Genomic DNA, 15,550 nt, shown 5'->3' with positions numbered 1-15,550 from the left:
TGCTATATTGTAAATGCTAATGTTTCAAGATATTTTAATCCATAAATTACATAACTACAGAACACAGTAGGACCCCTGTATCCACGGGGGATATGTTCCAAGGACCTACCGTGGATAGTAGCGAACCCTATACATCATTTTTAATTTACATACTTACCTATTATAAAGTATGATAAATTTCCACTTATTGTGCATAATTTATCATATTTAACCGATGGGAAGCACTTCATGGCTTCTCTTAGGCTTTGAAGAACTTCCACCATCACTACATTTGCACTTTGAAACCATTAGTTTTAAAAGTAGGTTGGATAACTATACGAGTGGGTGCGAGTTGGACATTACAAAGAAAAGAGTAAAATGAATTTAATCAAGTTTCATTGCCAAATTATTTTACTGTTAACACAAGTTGTGGAACAACTCTTTTACGGGGACAGTTTTATATCTTACACTTGCGGGTTGCAGAATAAGCAAGGAAAATCCTGTGTGATATTTTCTATCCAAACAACTCTTTTTGTAAGTTGATACATTAGGAATGCAAATAATTTACAAGTTCAAACACCAAGAATGCAACTCTACTACTTTAAGCACTCAATTCTGAAACAGGAAATAATTCATTCACAATGTAATGTGGTACTGACCTGTAATATAGTGACCCAGCGTGGGAGGCCAAAGTATGTATGAGACCACTTGTGAATCTGTGGGAAAACAAGGATTCATAATGTGTGCTGGATGCTCTGCGCTCTATAAATACAGTCAGCTCTCTTAAACTCCACTAAATAGTTAAGTTATTTGTAAGTGGGCTGAAAAAAGTGCATTGAAAATTGAACTGAATGCAGTAGTAGGTTGGTAGACAGCAAGTGCCCAGGGAGGTACTACCGTCCTGCCAAGTGAGTGTAAAACGAAAGCCTGTAATTGTTTTACATGATGGTAGGATTGCTGGTGTCTTTTTTTCTGTCTCATTAACATGCAAGATTTCAGGTACGTCTTGCTACTTCTACTTACACTTAGGTCACACTACATATACATGTACAAGCATATACAGTGGACCCCCCGTTCACGTCATTAATCCGTTCCTGAGAGCTCATCGTAAAGCAAAATTATCGGAAAGCGAATAAATTTTCCCCATAAGAAATAATGGAAATCAAATTAATCCGTGCAAGACACCCAAAAGTATGAAAAAAAAAAAACTTTTACCACATGAAATATTAAGTTTAATGCAATAGAATAATTACAATAGCAATAATAAAAATATAATAAACACAATAGAATAATTGACACTTACCTTTAATGAAGATCTGGTGATGATTGATGGGATGGGAGGAGGGGAGAGTGTCGAAGTTTTTAATGTTTAGAAGGGGAATCCCCCTCCATTAGGACTTGAGGTAGCAAGTCCTTTTCTGGGGTTACTTCCCTTCTTTTAATGCCACTAGGACCAGATTGAGAGTCACTGGACTTCTGTCGCACAACATATCTGTCCATAGAGACCTGTACCTCTCGTTCCTGCTCACTATAGTAGAGATGGTCGATTGGGATTTACTATACAACTTGGCCAGGTCCGACACACGCACTCCACTTTCATACTTTGCAATTATCTCTTTCTTCATTTCAATAGTCATTAGCGCCCTTGGTCTCGAAGGGTTGGCACTAGAAGCTTTCTTGGGGCCCATGGTGACTTATTTTGCAGAAACAAGCACCAGAGACAGTGATAATATGGATAATATGGAATGTACCGAATGTATCCTTAGATGCAAGCACACTGGCTGGCTTGTAAACACTGGCACACACGGGGCAGTTCAGGCCACATGTGGACATGTCTCGTATGAATCATATCACATACCGGGTTTTGTTACGGAAACGGGGGCAAATTTTTGGCGATATAACGCTTCGCATACCGGATTTATCGGTTACCGGTGACTTCGCAAACCGGGGATCCACCGTATATACACAGCCCTCTGGGTTTTCTTATATTTTCTTTCTAGTTCTTTTTTTTTTTCAACAAGTCGGTCGTCTCCCACCGAGGCAGGGTGACCCAAAAAAGAAAGAAAATCCCCAAAAAGAAAATACTTTCATCATCATTCAACACTTTCACCACACTCACACATTATCACTGCTTTTGCAGAGGTGCTCAGAATACAACAGTCTAGAAGCATATATGTATAAAGATACACAACATATCCCTCCAAACTGCCAATATCCCAAACCCCTCCTTTAAAGTGCAGGCATTGTACTTCCCATTTCCAGGACTCAAGTCCGACTATAAGAAAATAACCCGTTTCCCTGAATCCCTTCACTAAATATTACCCTGCTCACACTCCAACAGATCGTCAGGTCCCAAGTATCATTCGTCTCCATTCACTCCTATCTAACACGCTCATGCACGCTTGCTGGAAGTCCAAGCCCCTCGCCCACAAAACCTCCTTTACCCCCTCTTTCCAACCCTTTCAAGGACGACCCCTACCCCTCTTTCCTTCCCCTATAGATTTACATGCTTTCCATGTCATTCTACTTTGATCCATTCTCTCTAAATGACCAAACCACCTCAACAACCCCTCTTCTGCCCTCTGACTAATGCTTTTATTAACTTCACACCTTCTCCTAATTTCCACACTCCGAATTTTCTGCATAATATTTACACCACACATTGCCCTTAGACAGGACATCTCCACTGCCTCCAACCGTCTCCTCGCTGCTGCATTTACCACCCAAGCTTCACATCCATATAAGAGTGTTGGTACTACTATACTTTCATACATTCCCTTCTTTGCCTCCATAGATAACGTTTTTTGACTCCACATATACCTCAATGCACCACTCACCTTTTTTCCCTCATCAATTCTATGATTAACCTCATCCTTCATAAATCCATCCGCCGACACGTCAACTCCCAAGTATCTGAAAACATTCACTTCTTACATACTCCTCCTCCCCAATTTGATATCCAATTTTTCTTTATCTAAATCATTTGATACCCTCATCACCTTACTCTTTTCTATGTTCACTTTCAACTTTCTACCTTTACACACATTCTCAAACTCATCCACTAACCTTTGCAATTTTTCTTTAGGATCTCCCATAAGCACAGTATCATCAGCAAAAAGTAACTGTGTCAATTCCCATTTTGAATTTGATTCCCCATAATTTAATCCCACCCCTCTCCCGAACACCCTAGCATTTACTTCTTTTATAACCCCATCTATAAATATATTAAACAACCATGGTGACATTACATATCCCTGTCTAAGACCTACTTTTACCGGGAAGTATTCTCCCTCTCTTCTACACACCCTAACCTGAGCCTCACTATCCTCATAAAAGCTCTTTACAGCATTTAGTAACTTACCACCTATTCCATAAACTTGCAACATCTGCCACATTGCTCCTCTATCCACTATCATATGCCTTTTCTAAATCCATAAATGCAATAAAAACTTCCCTACCTTTATCTAAATACTGTTCACATATATGCTTCAATGTAAACACTTGATCTACACATCCCCTACCCACTCTGAAGCCTCCTTGCTCATCCGCAATTCTACATTCTGTCTTACCTCTAATTCTTTCAATTATAACTCTACCGTATACTTTTCCTGGTATACTCAGTAAACTTATTCCTCTATAATTTTTACAATCTCTTTTGTCCCCTTTCCCTTTATATAAAGGGGCTATACATGCTCTCCGCCAATCCCTAGGTACCTTCCCCTCTTTCATACATTTATTAAACAAAAGTACCAACCACTCCAACACTATATCCCCCCCTGCTTTAACATTTCTGTCATGATCCCATCAGTTGCAGCTGCTTTACCCCCTTTCATTCTACGTAATGCCTCACGTACCTCCACCACACTTACATTCTGCTCTTCTTCACTCCTAAAAGATGGTATACCTCCCTGGCCAGTGCATGAAATTACTGCCTCCCTTTCTTCCTCAACATTTAAAAGTTCCTCAAAATATTCTCGCCATCTACCTAATACCTCCCTCTCCCCATCTACTAACTCCCCTACTCTGTTTTTAACGGACAAATCCATACTTTCCCTAGGCTTTCTTAACTTGTTTAACTCGCTCCAAAATTTTTTCTTATTTTCATTAAAATTTCTTGACAGTGCCTCTCCCACTCTTTCATCTGCTCTCCTTTCGCACTCTCTCACCACTCTCTTCACCTTTCTTTTACTCTCCATATACTCTGCTCTTCTTATAACACTTCTGCTTTGTAAAAACCTCTCGTAAGCTACCTTTTTCTCTTTTATCACACCCTTTACTTCATCATTCCACCAATCACTCCTCTTTCCTCCTGCCCCCACCCTCCTATAACCACAAACTTCTGCCCCACATTCTAATACTGCATTTTTAAAACTATTCCAACCCTCTTCAACCCCCCCCCCCACTACTCATCTATGCACTAGCCCACCTTTCTGCCAATAATCGCTTATATCTCGCCCGAACTTCCTCCTCCCTTAGTTTATACACTTTCACCTCCCTCTTACTTGTTGTTGCCACCTTCCTCTTTTCCCATCTACCTCTTATTCTAACTGTAGCTACAACTAAATAATGATCTGATATATCAGTTGCCCCTCTATAAACATGTACATCCTGGAGCCTACCCATCAACCTTTTATCCACCAATACATAATCTAACAAACTACTTTCATTACGTGCTACATCATACCTTGTATATTTATTTATCCTCTTTTTCATAAAATATGTATTACTTATTACCAAATTTTGTTCTAAACATAGCTCAATTAAAGGCTCCCCATTTACATTTACCCCTGGCACCCCAAATTTACCTACTACTCCCTCCATAACATTTTTACCCACTTTAGCACTGAAATCCCCAACCACCATTACTCTCACACTTGATTCAAAACTCCCCAAGCATTCACTCAATATTTCCCAGAATCTCTCTCTCTCCTCTACACCTCTCTTCTCCAGGTGCATATACGCTTAATATAACCCACTTTTCACATCCAATCTTTATTTTACTCCACATAATCCTTGAATTTATGCATTTGTAGTCCCTCTTTTCCTGCCATAGCTTATCCTTCAACATTATTGCTACTCCTTCTTTAGCTCTAACTATTTGAAACCCCTGACCTAATCCCATTTATTCCTCTCCATTGAAACTCTCCCACCCCCTTCAGCTTTGTTTCACTTAAAGCCAGGACATCCAGTTTCTTTTCATTCATAACATCCACAATCATCTCTTTCTTATCATTTGCACAACATCCACGCACATTCAGACTTCCCACTTTGACAATTTTCTTCTTCTTATTCTTTTTAGTAATCTTTACAGGAAAAGGGGTTACTAGCCCATTGTTCCCGGCATTTTAGTTGACTTTTACAACACGCATGGCTTACGGAGGAAAGATTCTTATTCCACTTCCCCATGGATATAAAAGGAAAAGTAATAAGACCAAGAACTATTAAGATAAAATCAAAGAAAACTCAGATGAGTGTGTATAAATAAACATGTACATGTATGTGTAGTTCTTATTCTTGTTTATTTCCTCTTATCTCCATGGGGAAGTGGAACAGAATTCTTCCTCTGTAAGCCATGCGTGTTGTAAGAGGAGACTAAAATGCCAGGAGCAAGGGGCTAGTAACCTCTTCTCCTGTATATATTACTAAATATAAAAGGAGAAACTTTCGTTTTTCCTTTTGGGCCACCCCGCCTCGGTGGGATACGGCCGGTGTGTTGAAAGATGCATTAAGATCTTTCCATGCTCTAATCAATTTTGGAAAAGGATACATCACTACTAAATAGTTTAGCCACATTAGATGCCACACTACTGACCAGAAAAATATATACAAGCTTTCTCAACTGTTACATTTTTTGTTTTGTAGAATACATTAGTGGCACTTAAAAAGTGCGGGGAGGAACCATAGTGAACTGAAAGCATGAGAAATGCATACACATCCTCTTCTAAGAACTGTGGACTGGAGATTCTGAAGGCTCCAAGGAAGAAGCCTACTAATACCCTCCCTTGGTACTTTGCTCCCACCATGATAAGTCATAGAATTCTTGGGTCTAAGATTTATGTCATGTAGTGGCAATGTGTGGTGTGAATATAATGCAGAGAATTCGTAGTTTGGAAGTTAGGAGGAGGTGCGGGATTACCAAAACTGTTGTCCAGAGGGCTGAGGAAGGGTTGTTGAGGTGGTTCGGACATGTAGAGAGAATGGAGCGAAACAGAGTGACTTCAAGAGTGTATCAGTCTGTAGTGGAAGGAAGGCGGGGTAGGGGTCGGCCTAGGAAAGGTTGGAGGGAGGGGGTAAAGGAGGTTTTGTGTGCGAGGGACTTGGACTTCCAGCAGGCATGCGTGAGCGTGTTTGATAGGAGTGAATGGAGACAAATGGTTTTTAATACTTGACGTGCTGTTGAAGTGTGAGCAAAGTAACATTTATGAAGGGGTTCAGGGAAACCGGCAGGCCGGACTTGAGTCCGGGAGATGGGAAGTACAGTGCCTGCACTCTGAAGGAGGGGTGTTAATATTGCAGTTTAAAAACTGTAGTGTAAAGCACCCTTCTGGCAAGACAGTGATGGAGTGAATGATGGTGAAAGTTTTTCTTTCTCGGGCCACCCTGCCTTGGTGGGAATCGGCCAGTGTGATAATAATAATAAAAAAAAATAGATGAGTTAAAGTTACATCAGATTTTATTTATAAACTAGCAACTCTGCTCATTATCTTTGATTAGAAACACTCCCAGCCTTCTTCTTATCTGAGTCCTTGATGTCAAGTTTTGGTTTAAGACTGATGATAAACCCAGGTACTCCATGGGGAAGTGGAACAGAATTCTTCCTTCGTAAGCCATGCACGTTGTAAAATGACGGGAGCAAGGGGCTAGTAACTCCCTCTATTTTTTTTATAGGTAATCCTGCCTCAGTGGGATATGGCCAGTTCGTTGGACAAAAATAAGGTCACGAATGCTTTATCCAAGTCCTTGATGCCAAGTTGCAGGTTAAGACCAATCATTGTAAGGCTAAAGTAATGAGCATAACCCAATTTACTATTTATAATAACTGCAGAAGTTATTGATCCAATTGCACACACATCCCTCTCCCTCCTCTCATAGTCAGGGTAAAGAATGTATAAAACTGAGCCCCAAGAACATGGCTGGAACATTTCATAACCCACATTCACGATAGAAAATACAGGATGTTATGATTCTCTGGAACTGATAATGATCCAGGATTGAACACTTATGTAGTTTCCTTTTGCAATATGTGACGATGCATCATCAATGATGTATAACAAAGAAAAAAGGAAATTTTTACCTGATTTGTTAATGCCACAAATATGGCCAGAAGGTAGAGGTAGGCAAACCAGTAATATTTGGCCTGAATCTGTTCGCTATTCTTGGAACAAAAATTCCAAGTCATGTACATCAGGCCTGGAATGGTTAGCATGAAGTTATCTCCATTGGTTTCTATGAAATCATGCCTAGTGATGGAGGTGGGGTCGATGTGGTGCTCTCGGAAAGGACGTATAAAGTTCTGAAAGAGACGAGGCAAATTTTAGTTTGTTTCTTAAAAAAGGCAAGCTAAGGAAAAAAAGGAAAACTCATTTCAATAGTCTATTATTGTCTGTGATTAAGTCATGAGAGTAATATCCCTTTATATAAAGGGAAAAGGGACAAAAGAGACTGTTAAAATTATAGAGGAATAAGTTTACTGAGTATACCAGGAAAAGTGTATGGTAGGGTTATAATTGAAAGAATTAGAGGCAAGACAGAATGTAGGATTGCGGATGAGCAAGGAGGTTTCAGAGTGGGTAGGGGATGTGTAGATCAAGTGTTTACATTGAAGCATATATGTGAACAGTATTTAGATAAAGGTACGGAAGTTTTTATTGCATTTATGGATTTAGAAAAGGCATATGATAAAGTGGATAGAGGAGCAATGTGGCAGATGTTGCAAGTATATGGAATAGGTGGTAAGTTATTAAATGCTGTAAAGAGTTTTTATGAGGATAGTGAGGCTCAGGTTAGGGTGTGTAGAAGAGAGGGAGACTACTTCCCGGTAAAAGTAGGTCCTAGACAGGGATGTGTAATGTCACCATGGTTGTTTAATATATTTATAGATGGGGTTGTAAAGGAAGTAAATGCTAGGGTGTTCGGGAGAGTGGTGGGATTAAATTTTGGGGAATCAAATTCAAAATGGGAATTGACACAGTTACTTTTTGCTGATGATACTGTGCTTATGGGAGATTCTAAAGAAAAATTGCAAAGGTTAGTGGATGAGTTTGGGAATGTGTGTAAAGGTAGAAAGTTGTAAATGAACATAGAAAAGACTAAGGTGATGAGGGTGTCAAATGATTTAGATAAAGAAAAATTGGATATCAAATTGGGGAGGAGGAGTATGGAAGAAGTGAATGTTTTCAGATACTTGGGAGTTGACGTGTCGGCGGATGGATTTATGAAGGATGAGGTTAATCATAGAATTGATAAGGGAAAAAAGGTGACTGGTGCGTTGAGGTATATGTGGAGTCAAAAAAACGTTATCTATGGAGGCAAAGAAGGGAATGTATGAAAGTATAGTAGTACCAACACTCTTATATGGGTGTGAAGCTTGGGTGATAAATGCAGCAGCGAGGAGACGGTTGGAGGCAGTGGAGATGTCCTGTTTAAGGGCAATGTGTGGTGTAAATATTATGCAGAAAATTCGGAGTGTGGAAATTAGGAAAAGGTGTGGAGTTAATAAAAGTATTAGTCAGAGGGCAGAAGAGGGGTTGTTGAGGTGGTTTGGTCATTTAGAGAGAATGGATCAAAGTAGAATGACATGGAAAGCATATAAATCTATAGGGGAAGGAAGGCGGGGTAGGGGTCATCCTCGAAAGGGTTGGAGAGAGGGGGTAAAGGAGGTTTTGTGGGCAAGGGGCTTGGACTTCCAGCAAGCGTGCGTGAGCGTGTTAGATAGGAGTGAATGGAGACGAATGGTACTTGGGACATGATGATCTGTTGGAGTGTGAGCAGGGTAATATTTAGTGAAGGGATTCAGGGAAACCGGTTATTTTCTTATAGTCTGACTTGAGTCCTGGAAATGGGAAGTACAATGCCTGCACTTTAAAGGAGGGGTTTGGGATATTGGCAGTTTGGAGGGATATGTTGTGTATCTTTATATGTGTATGCTTCTAAACTGTTGTATTCTGAGCACCTCTGCAAAAACAGTGATAATGTGCGAGTGTGGTGAAAGTGTTGAATGATGATGAAAGTATTTTCTTTTTGGGGATTTTCTTTCTTTTTTGGGTCACCCTGCCTCGGTGGGAGACTGCCGACTTGTTGGGGGAAAAAAAAAAAAAAAAAAAAAAGTAATATTTTTTATATACTGTATGATTATTCATAATTACAAACTTTACCCTATCTTGTAACAATTATGTATTCTATTTAATAGAATTATTATACTATATTATTAGTATTGCCGGGAGAAAGGGGCTAGTAACCCCTTATTTTAGGTCACCCTGTCTCAAGTGGGATACGGGTGGTTTATAGAGGGGAAAAAAAAAAATAAAAGTATAAAAGCAATGAAAAATTAAAAGATTTTCTCCCTGGTCTGGAGACCCTTAGCTGATGTTTGTTGGACAAGCTTCTGGGTGTTGATATGTTGGGGATATTGCACTGTACCGTGTGCTGTCTGCCGAGCCACTTGCTCTTACAAGGCAATATTTGAAGTCACTACTCTTGAAGCCTGGCCTGAAGCTAATATTCAATGCTGACTGCATGATAAACCAGGCTGTTGCTGCCAGTGACCTGTAAAACCTACATAACCAACACAAACAACCTGGGTTTTCTGGCACAGCACCTTGAGGGAAACAATGTAATAGCTCTATTACAAAGCACTCTGGGGGAACATAACTATGACAAAGCACTGTGGCAAAAAATTACTATTAAACCTTTCAGGGTCCGTGCCGTAGATCTACGGCTTTACGTTGAGGGTCCAAATCGTAGATCTACGCCATGAGCTCAGCTCACTCTGATAAGCTGTGAGTGGTAAATTTTGGCCTAGATACGGGAGAATACATCCATGTGGTATGTGTGCACCACATAAAACAAATCCTGCAGCACATAGTGCATAATGAGAGAAAAAAAAAACGAGACCGTAATTTTCGATTAAAACAGCAACTTTGCAGTGATTTTGTGTGTTTTTTATAGTTGTAGTTGCGATTTCTTGGTCTCATTTGATAGAATGGACGGTATATTACAGAAATAGAGATGATTCTGATTGGTTTTAAAATTGAAAATGGCTTGAAACCGAGGTCAAAGTGGCGGAAATGTTAAATTTTTTGCCCATATTCTATTACACGCCAGCTGGTGGGTCTAATATACGTTCACAAATGTGCTGATATTATTCATAAAATTATTACAATATTGCATGACAGTAAATCTTCTATTTTTTTGGTTTGAATAAAAATTCATTATATGAATTAACCCTTTCAGGGTTTCGGCCGTACTAGTACGGCTTATGCAACAGGGTTTTTGACGTACTAGTACGCTTAAATTCTAGCGCCCTCAAATCTAATGAGAGAAAGCTGGTAGGCCTACATATGAAAGAATGGGTCTATGTGGTCAGTGTGCGCGGTATAAAAAAAAAATCCTGCAGCACACAGTGCATAATGAGAAAGAAAAACTTTGACCGTGTTTTTGGATTAAAACAGCGACTTTGCACTGTATTTTCGTATGGTATTTATTGTTGTATTCTAGTTTTCCTGGTCTCATTTTATAGAATGGAAGACATATTACAGAAATTGAGATGATTTTGACTGGTTTTAAAATGAAAAGTACCTTGAAATTGAGCTCAAAGTAGCAGAAATGTTTGATTTTTACCAAAGTTCAAAAGTAAACAAATCATGCTATGCGTCCAATACATGTATGTCAACTGGTGAGTCTAATATTCTAATATTTTTTTTACAAGTGTACTGATATTATTTATACCATTTCTACACTAATGCAGTAGTCTGCATAACAGTAAATCTTTATTTCTTTGTGAAAATAAAAATTCAAAGTGGAAAGCAAAAGAATGCAAGAGGGGCATGGGGACGTGATTAATGAACAGAGGAAATGTTATTTTAGTGCCAGGAATGTCTTTGTTTATTCTGGACCCTATTTGGAAATTGACATCTTTTGAAATGTGTGTGAAATTGGCAAAATTGCTAAATTCTGGCCACTGTATTGGATAGTTGAAATCGGTAAATGGGTGGTTTCTTATACTCATTCGATAGAAAAAAATGGAGTTCTAACGAAATAGTTATGATTTTTGTCGACTAGTACACTGGAATTGGCCGAAAATAGGGCTCAAAGTGGGCAAAATCGCCGATGCGTAAACATCGTCGAGACTGCTAGCTTCACAAGAGCATAATTCCCTAAGTTTTTCATCAAATTTCATACTTTTGGTGTCATTATGATCGGGAAAAGATTCTATCTTTTCATAAGGATTTTTTTTTTTTTTGAAAATTGGCGACCCTGAGAACAAGTCTCTGAGAGGGCCTGTCGACCCTGAAAGGGTTAAAAATCAAAATGGAATTCATTTGTAAAGCCTAAAAATGTAACTAATGAACAGAGGAAATGTTAGTTTAGTGCCAGGAATGCCTGCATTGTTTATTCTGGACCCTATTTTAAAATTGGAATATTTTAAACTTTGCACTAAATTGGCCAAATTACCAATCACTATTTTGTAGTTGAAACAGCTGAGTTGGAGATTTCTTGTGCTCAATCGATAGAATAGAAGTAATACTAGTGAAATAGCTAAGAATTTGATTGACTGGAATAAGGTAATTGGACTAAAATGGGAGTCAAAGTCGACAAAATCGCCGATGCGTAAATATCGCTAACACATCAAAATTTGCGAGAGCATAATTTTGTCAATTTTCCATCAAATTTCGTACTTTTTGTTTTATTACCTTCAGAAAAAGATTCTCTACCATTTCATAAGAAAAAATAAGAAAATTATTTTTTGAAATTCTTGGATACTAGTGTGCGCTTTGAAATTTGGCCTGAGCCCTGAAAGGGTTAAAACTCTTAAAACAATAAATGTTATGCCCATTGCTTAAAAAAATAAATTAATCACAAATTCCCAAAGGCAAAGTTTGACACTGCTAGCACCCACCTTGCCCAAGAGGGGAAGCTCCACTGAACCCCAGGTGTCTGCCCCCCAGTGAACGAACCCCGAGGCAAAGTCTGCCGTGAAGATCCCTGCTAGCGCAACGAGGAAGATTGTAGCCACCTTCTCGAATTTGAAGTGAAACGCCATGAAATACAAGTTGACTACCATCAATGTTATACATATGCAGACACACACTATTTCCTGCATTCGTTTCCCTGAAAGAAATGGAGAAATTCAACATGAGGCACGTGAAACAAGCAAACAAGGCACACAAAACATATGAATAGTCAAAAAACGCACTTATACTAAGGCAGATAAAGGCAACGATAACTGAATTACATTTTGAAAGGCCTGTGCAGCACAGTAAAATAAGTCAGATTAATGTAATTGGATAAGGACATTTAAATATGGCCTGGTGGGTAAAGCTCTCTTCACACAGCGAGGGTCTGGGTTCGATTCCTAGCGAGGGCAGAAGCATTGGGCATGTTTCTTTACACCAGTTGTCTATGTTCCCTATCAGTAAAATGGGTCCCTGGGAGTTAGTTGACTGGTGTGGGTCACACCCTGGGACAAAACTAACCTAATTTGCCCAAAATGCTCTGAAAGCATAACAAGAGGATTTCTATACAGTGGACCCTCGTTTTTCTTAATTAATACGTTCCAGAGTGTGACCGATATCGAAATTGACGATTTGTGAAACCATTTTCCCCATAAGAAATAATGTAAATCCAATTAATCCATTCCAGACACTTAAAAGTATTAAAACAAAATTTTTTTTACGTGAAATATAGATGTACATACACAGAAAACAATGAGACATGAAGAATGAAACAATAATATGACACTTGCCTTTACTGACGATTCTTCTTAGTGTATGGAAGATGGGAGGAGGGGAGAGGATGGATTAATTACTGTTTGGAAGAGGAATCCTCTCCCATAAACACTTCAGGTACCAAGTGCTTTTCTGGGGTTACTTCCCTTCTTTGTTTTTTAAAGCCACTAGGACCAGCTTGAGAGTTACTGCACACCTGTGGCACTAAACACCTGTCTAGAGAGCTTTGTTTCTGGCATCTCTTTAAAATTTCCCTAAAATGGGATAAGACATTGTCATGGCACATGTTGCCGACACGGCTTGCAAGAGCTCTGTCAGGGTGATGTTCCTCCATAAATCTCTCCATCCTACTCCACACTGCACAAATCTCCTTAATCTCTGAAGAAGGCACCTTCTTTCATCTCTCTCCCTCCTCGGAAGCAATTTCCTGAGCTGTGGTCTGTTGCTGTTCCATATGAAGCTCTTGCAGCTCTTCAGTGGTTAGCTCTTCGTTGTGGACCTCCACCAACTCTTCCACATCCTTGCTATTCACATCCAACCCCATGGAATTCTCCAATACCACAACAGATTCCACAACTGGCATAGGGTTCTCAGGGTCAGCCCCCAAACCCTTCAAAATCTCTCTTTTGGGCACAATCTGGCCACAATTTTCTCCAAGCAGAGTTCAAAGTCCTGGAAATCACTACCTACCTTGGTTCATGTGTGAGATTTTATATATACTGCGTACCTTGTCCTAAGGTTCGTAGGTTCGAGTCTCCTTCAGCCAGAGATCAGCGTTTGTGTATATTTCGCCTGCTCTTGCGAATTCCTTGCATATATATATAGTATATATATCTATATCTTTCATATATTTTTTTTATTTTTTTTTTATTATCACACTGGCCGATTCCCACCAAGGCAGGGTGGCCCGAAAAAGAAAAACTTTCACCATCATTCACTCCATCACTGTCTTGCCAGAAGGGTGCTTTACACTACAGTTTTTAAACTGCAACATCAACACCCCTCCTTCAGAGTGCAGGCACTGTACTTCCCATCTCCAGGACTCAAGTCCGGCCTGCCGGTTTCCCTGAATCCCTTCATGAATGTTACTTTGCTCACACTCCAACAGCACGTCAAGTATTAAAAACCATTTGTCTCCATTCACTCCTATCAAACACGCTCATGCATGCCTGCTGGAAGTCCAAGCCCCTCGCACACAAAACCTCCTTTACCCCCTCTCTCCAACCTTTCCTAGGCCGACCCCTACCCCGCCTTCCTTCCACTACAGACTGATACACTCTTGAAGTCATTCTGTTTCGCTCCATTCTCTCTACATGTCCAAACCACCTCAACAACCCTTCCTCAGCCCTCTGGACAACAGTTTTGGTAATCCCGCACCTCCTCCTAACTTCCAAACTACGAATTCTCTGCATTATATTCACACCACACATTGCCCTCAGACATGATATCTCCACTGCCTCCAGCCTTCTCCTCGCTGCAACATTCATCACCCATGCTTCACACCCATATAAGAGCGTTGGTAAAACTATACTCTCATACATTCCCCTCTTTGCCTCCAAGGACAAAGTTCTTTGTCTCCACAGACTCCTATGTGCACCATTCACTCTTTTCCCCTCATCAATTCTATGATTCACCTCATCTTTCATAGACCCATCCGCTGACACGTCCACTCCCAAATATCTGAATACATTCACCTCCTCCATACTCTCTCCCTCCAATCTGATATTCAATCTTTCATCACCTAATCTTTTTGTTATCCTCATAACCTTACTCTTTCCTGTATTCACCTTTAATTTTCTTCTTTTGCACACCCTTCCAAATTCATCCACCAATCTCTGCAACTTCTCTTCAGAATCTCCCAAGAGCACAGTGTCATCAGCAAAGAGCAGCTGTGACAACTCCCACTTTGTGTGTGATTCTTTATCTTTTAACTCCATGCCTCTTGCCAAGACCCTCGCATTTACTTCTCTTACAACCCCATCTATAAATATATTAAACAACCACGGTGACATCACACATCCTTGTCTAAGGCCTACTTTTACTGGGAAATAATTTCCCTCTTTCCTACATACTCTAACTTGAGCCTCACTATCCTCGTAAAAACTCTTCACTGCTTTCAGTAACCTACCTCCTACACCATACACTTGCAACATCTGCCACATTGCCCCCCTATCCACCCTGTCATATGCCTTTTCCAAATCCATAAATGCCACAAAGACCTCTTTAGCCTTATCTAAATACTGTTCACTTATATGTTTCACTGTAAGCACCTGGTCCACACACCCCCTACCTTTCCTAAAGCCTCCTTGTTCATCTGCTATAATATTCTCAGTCTTACTCTTAATTCTTTCAATAATAACTCTACCATACACTTTACCAGGTATACTCAGCAGACTTATCCCCCTATAATTTTTGCACTCTCTTTTATCCCCTTTGCCTTTATACAAAGGAACTATGCATGCTCTCTGCCAATCCCTAGGTACCTTACCCTCTTCCATACATTTATTAAATAATTGCACCAACCACTCCAAAACTATATCCCCACCTGCTTTTAACATTTCTATCTTTATCCCATCAATCCCGGCTGCCTCACCCCCTTTCATTTTACCTACTGCCTCACGAAC

General features: G+C 39.8%; 1 protein-coding gene across 2 annotated transcripts in view; it reads right to left on the bottom strand.

Moving 5' to 3' along the window:
- Nucleotides 1–15,550, bottom strand: part of Kua (Plasmanylethanolamine desaturase Kua) — a 44,770-nt gene that overhangs the window by 9,369 nt on the left and 19,851 nt on the right. For both annotated transcript variants that reach the window (XM_053790002.2, XM_053790003.2), the window contains exons 2-4: nt 12,098–12,309; nt 7,274–7,492; nt 639–695 (exon numbers count right to left, since the gene is read on the bottom strand). In XM_053790002.2, coding sequence (XP_053645977.1) covers nt 639–695; nt 7,274–7,492; nt 12,098–12,309 — 488 coding nt within the window. The remainder of the gene's footprint in view (nt 1–638; nt 696–7,273; nt 7,493–12,097; nt 12,310–15,550) is intronic.

The sequence above is a fragment of the Cherax quadricarinatus genome, chromosome 58, assembly GCF_038502225.1.
Source record: "Cherax quadricarinatus isolate ZL_2023a chromosome 58, ASM3850222v1, whole genome shotgun sequence".
Taxonomy (NCBI): Eukaryota; Metazoa; Arthropoda; class Malacostraca; order Decapoda; family Parastacidae; genus Cherax; species Cherax quadricarinatus.
This window is presented reverse-complemented; position numbering and strand designations above follow the sequence as displayed.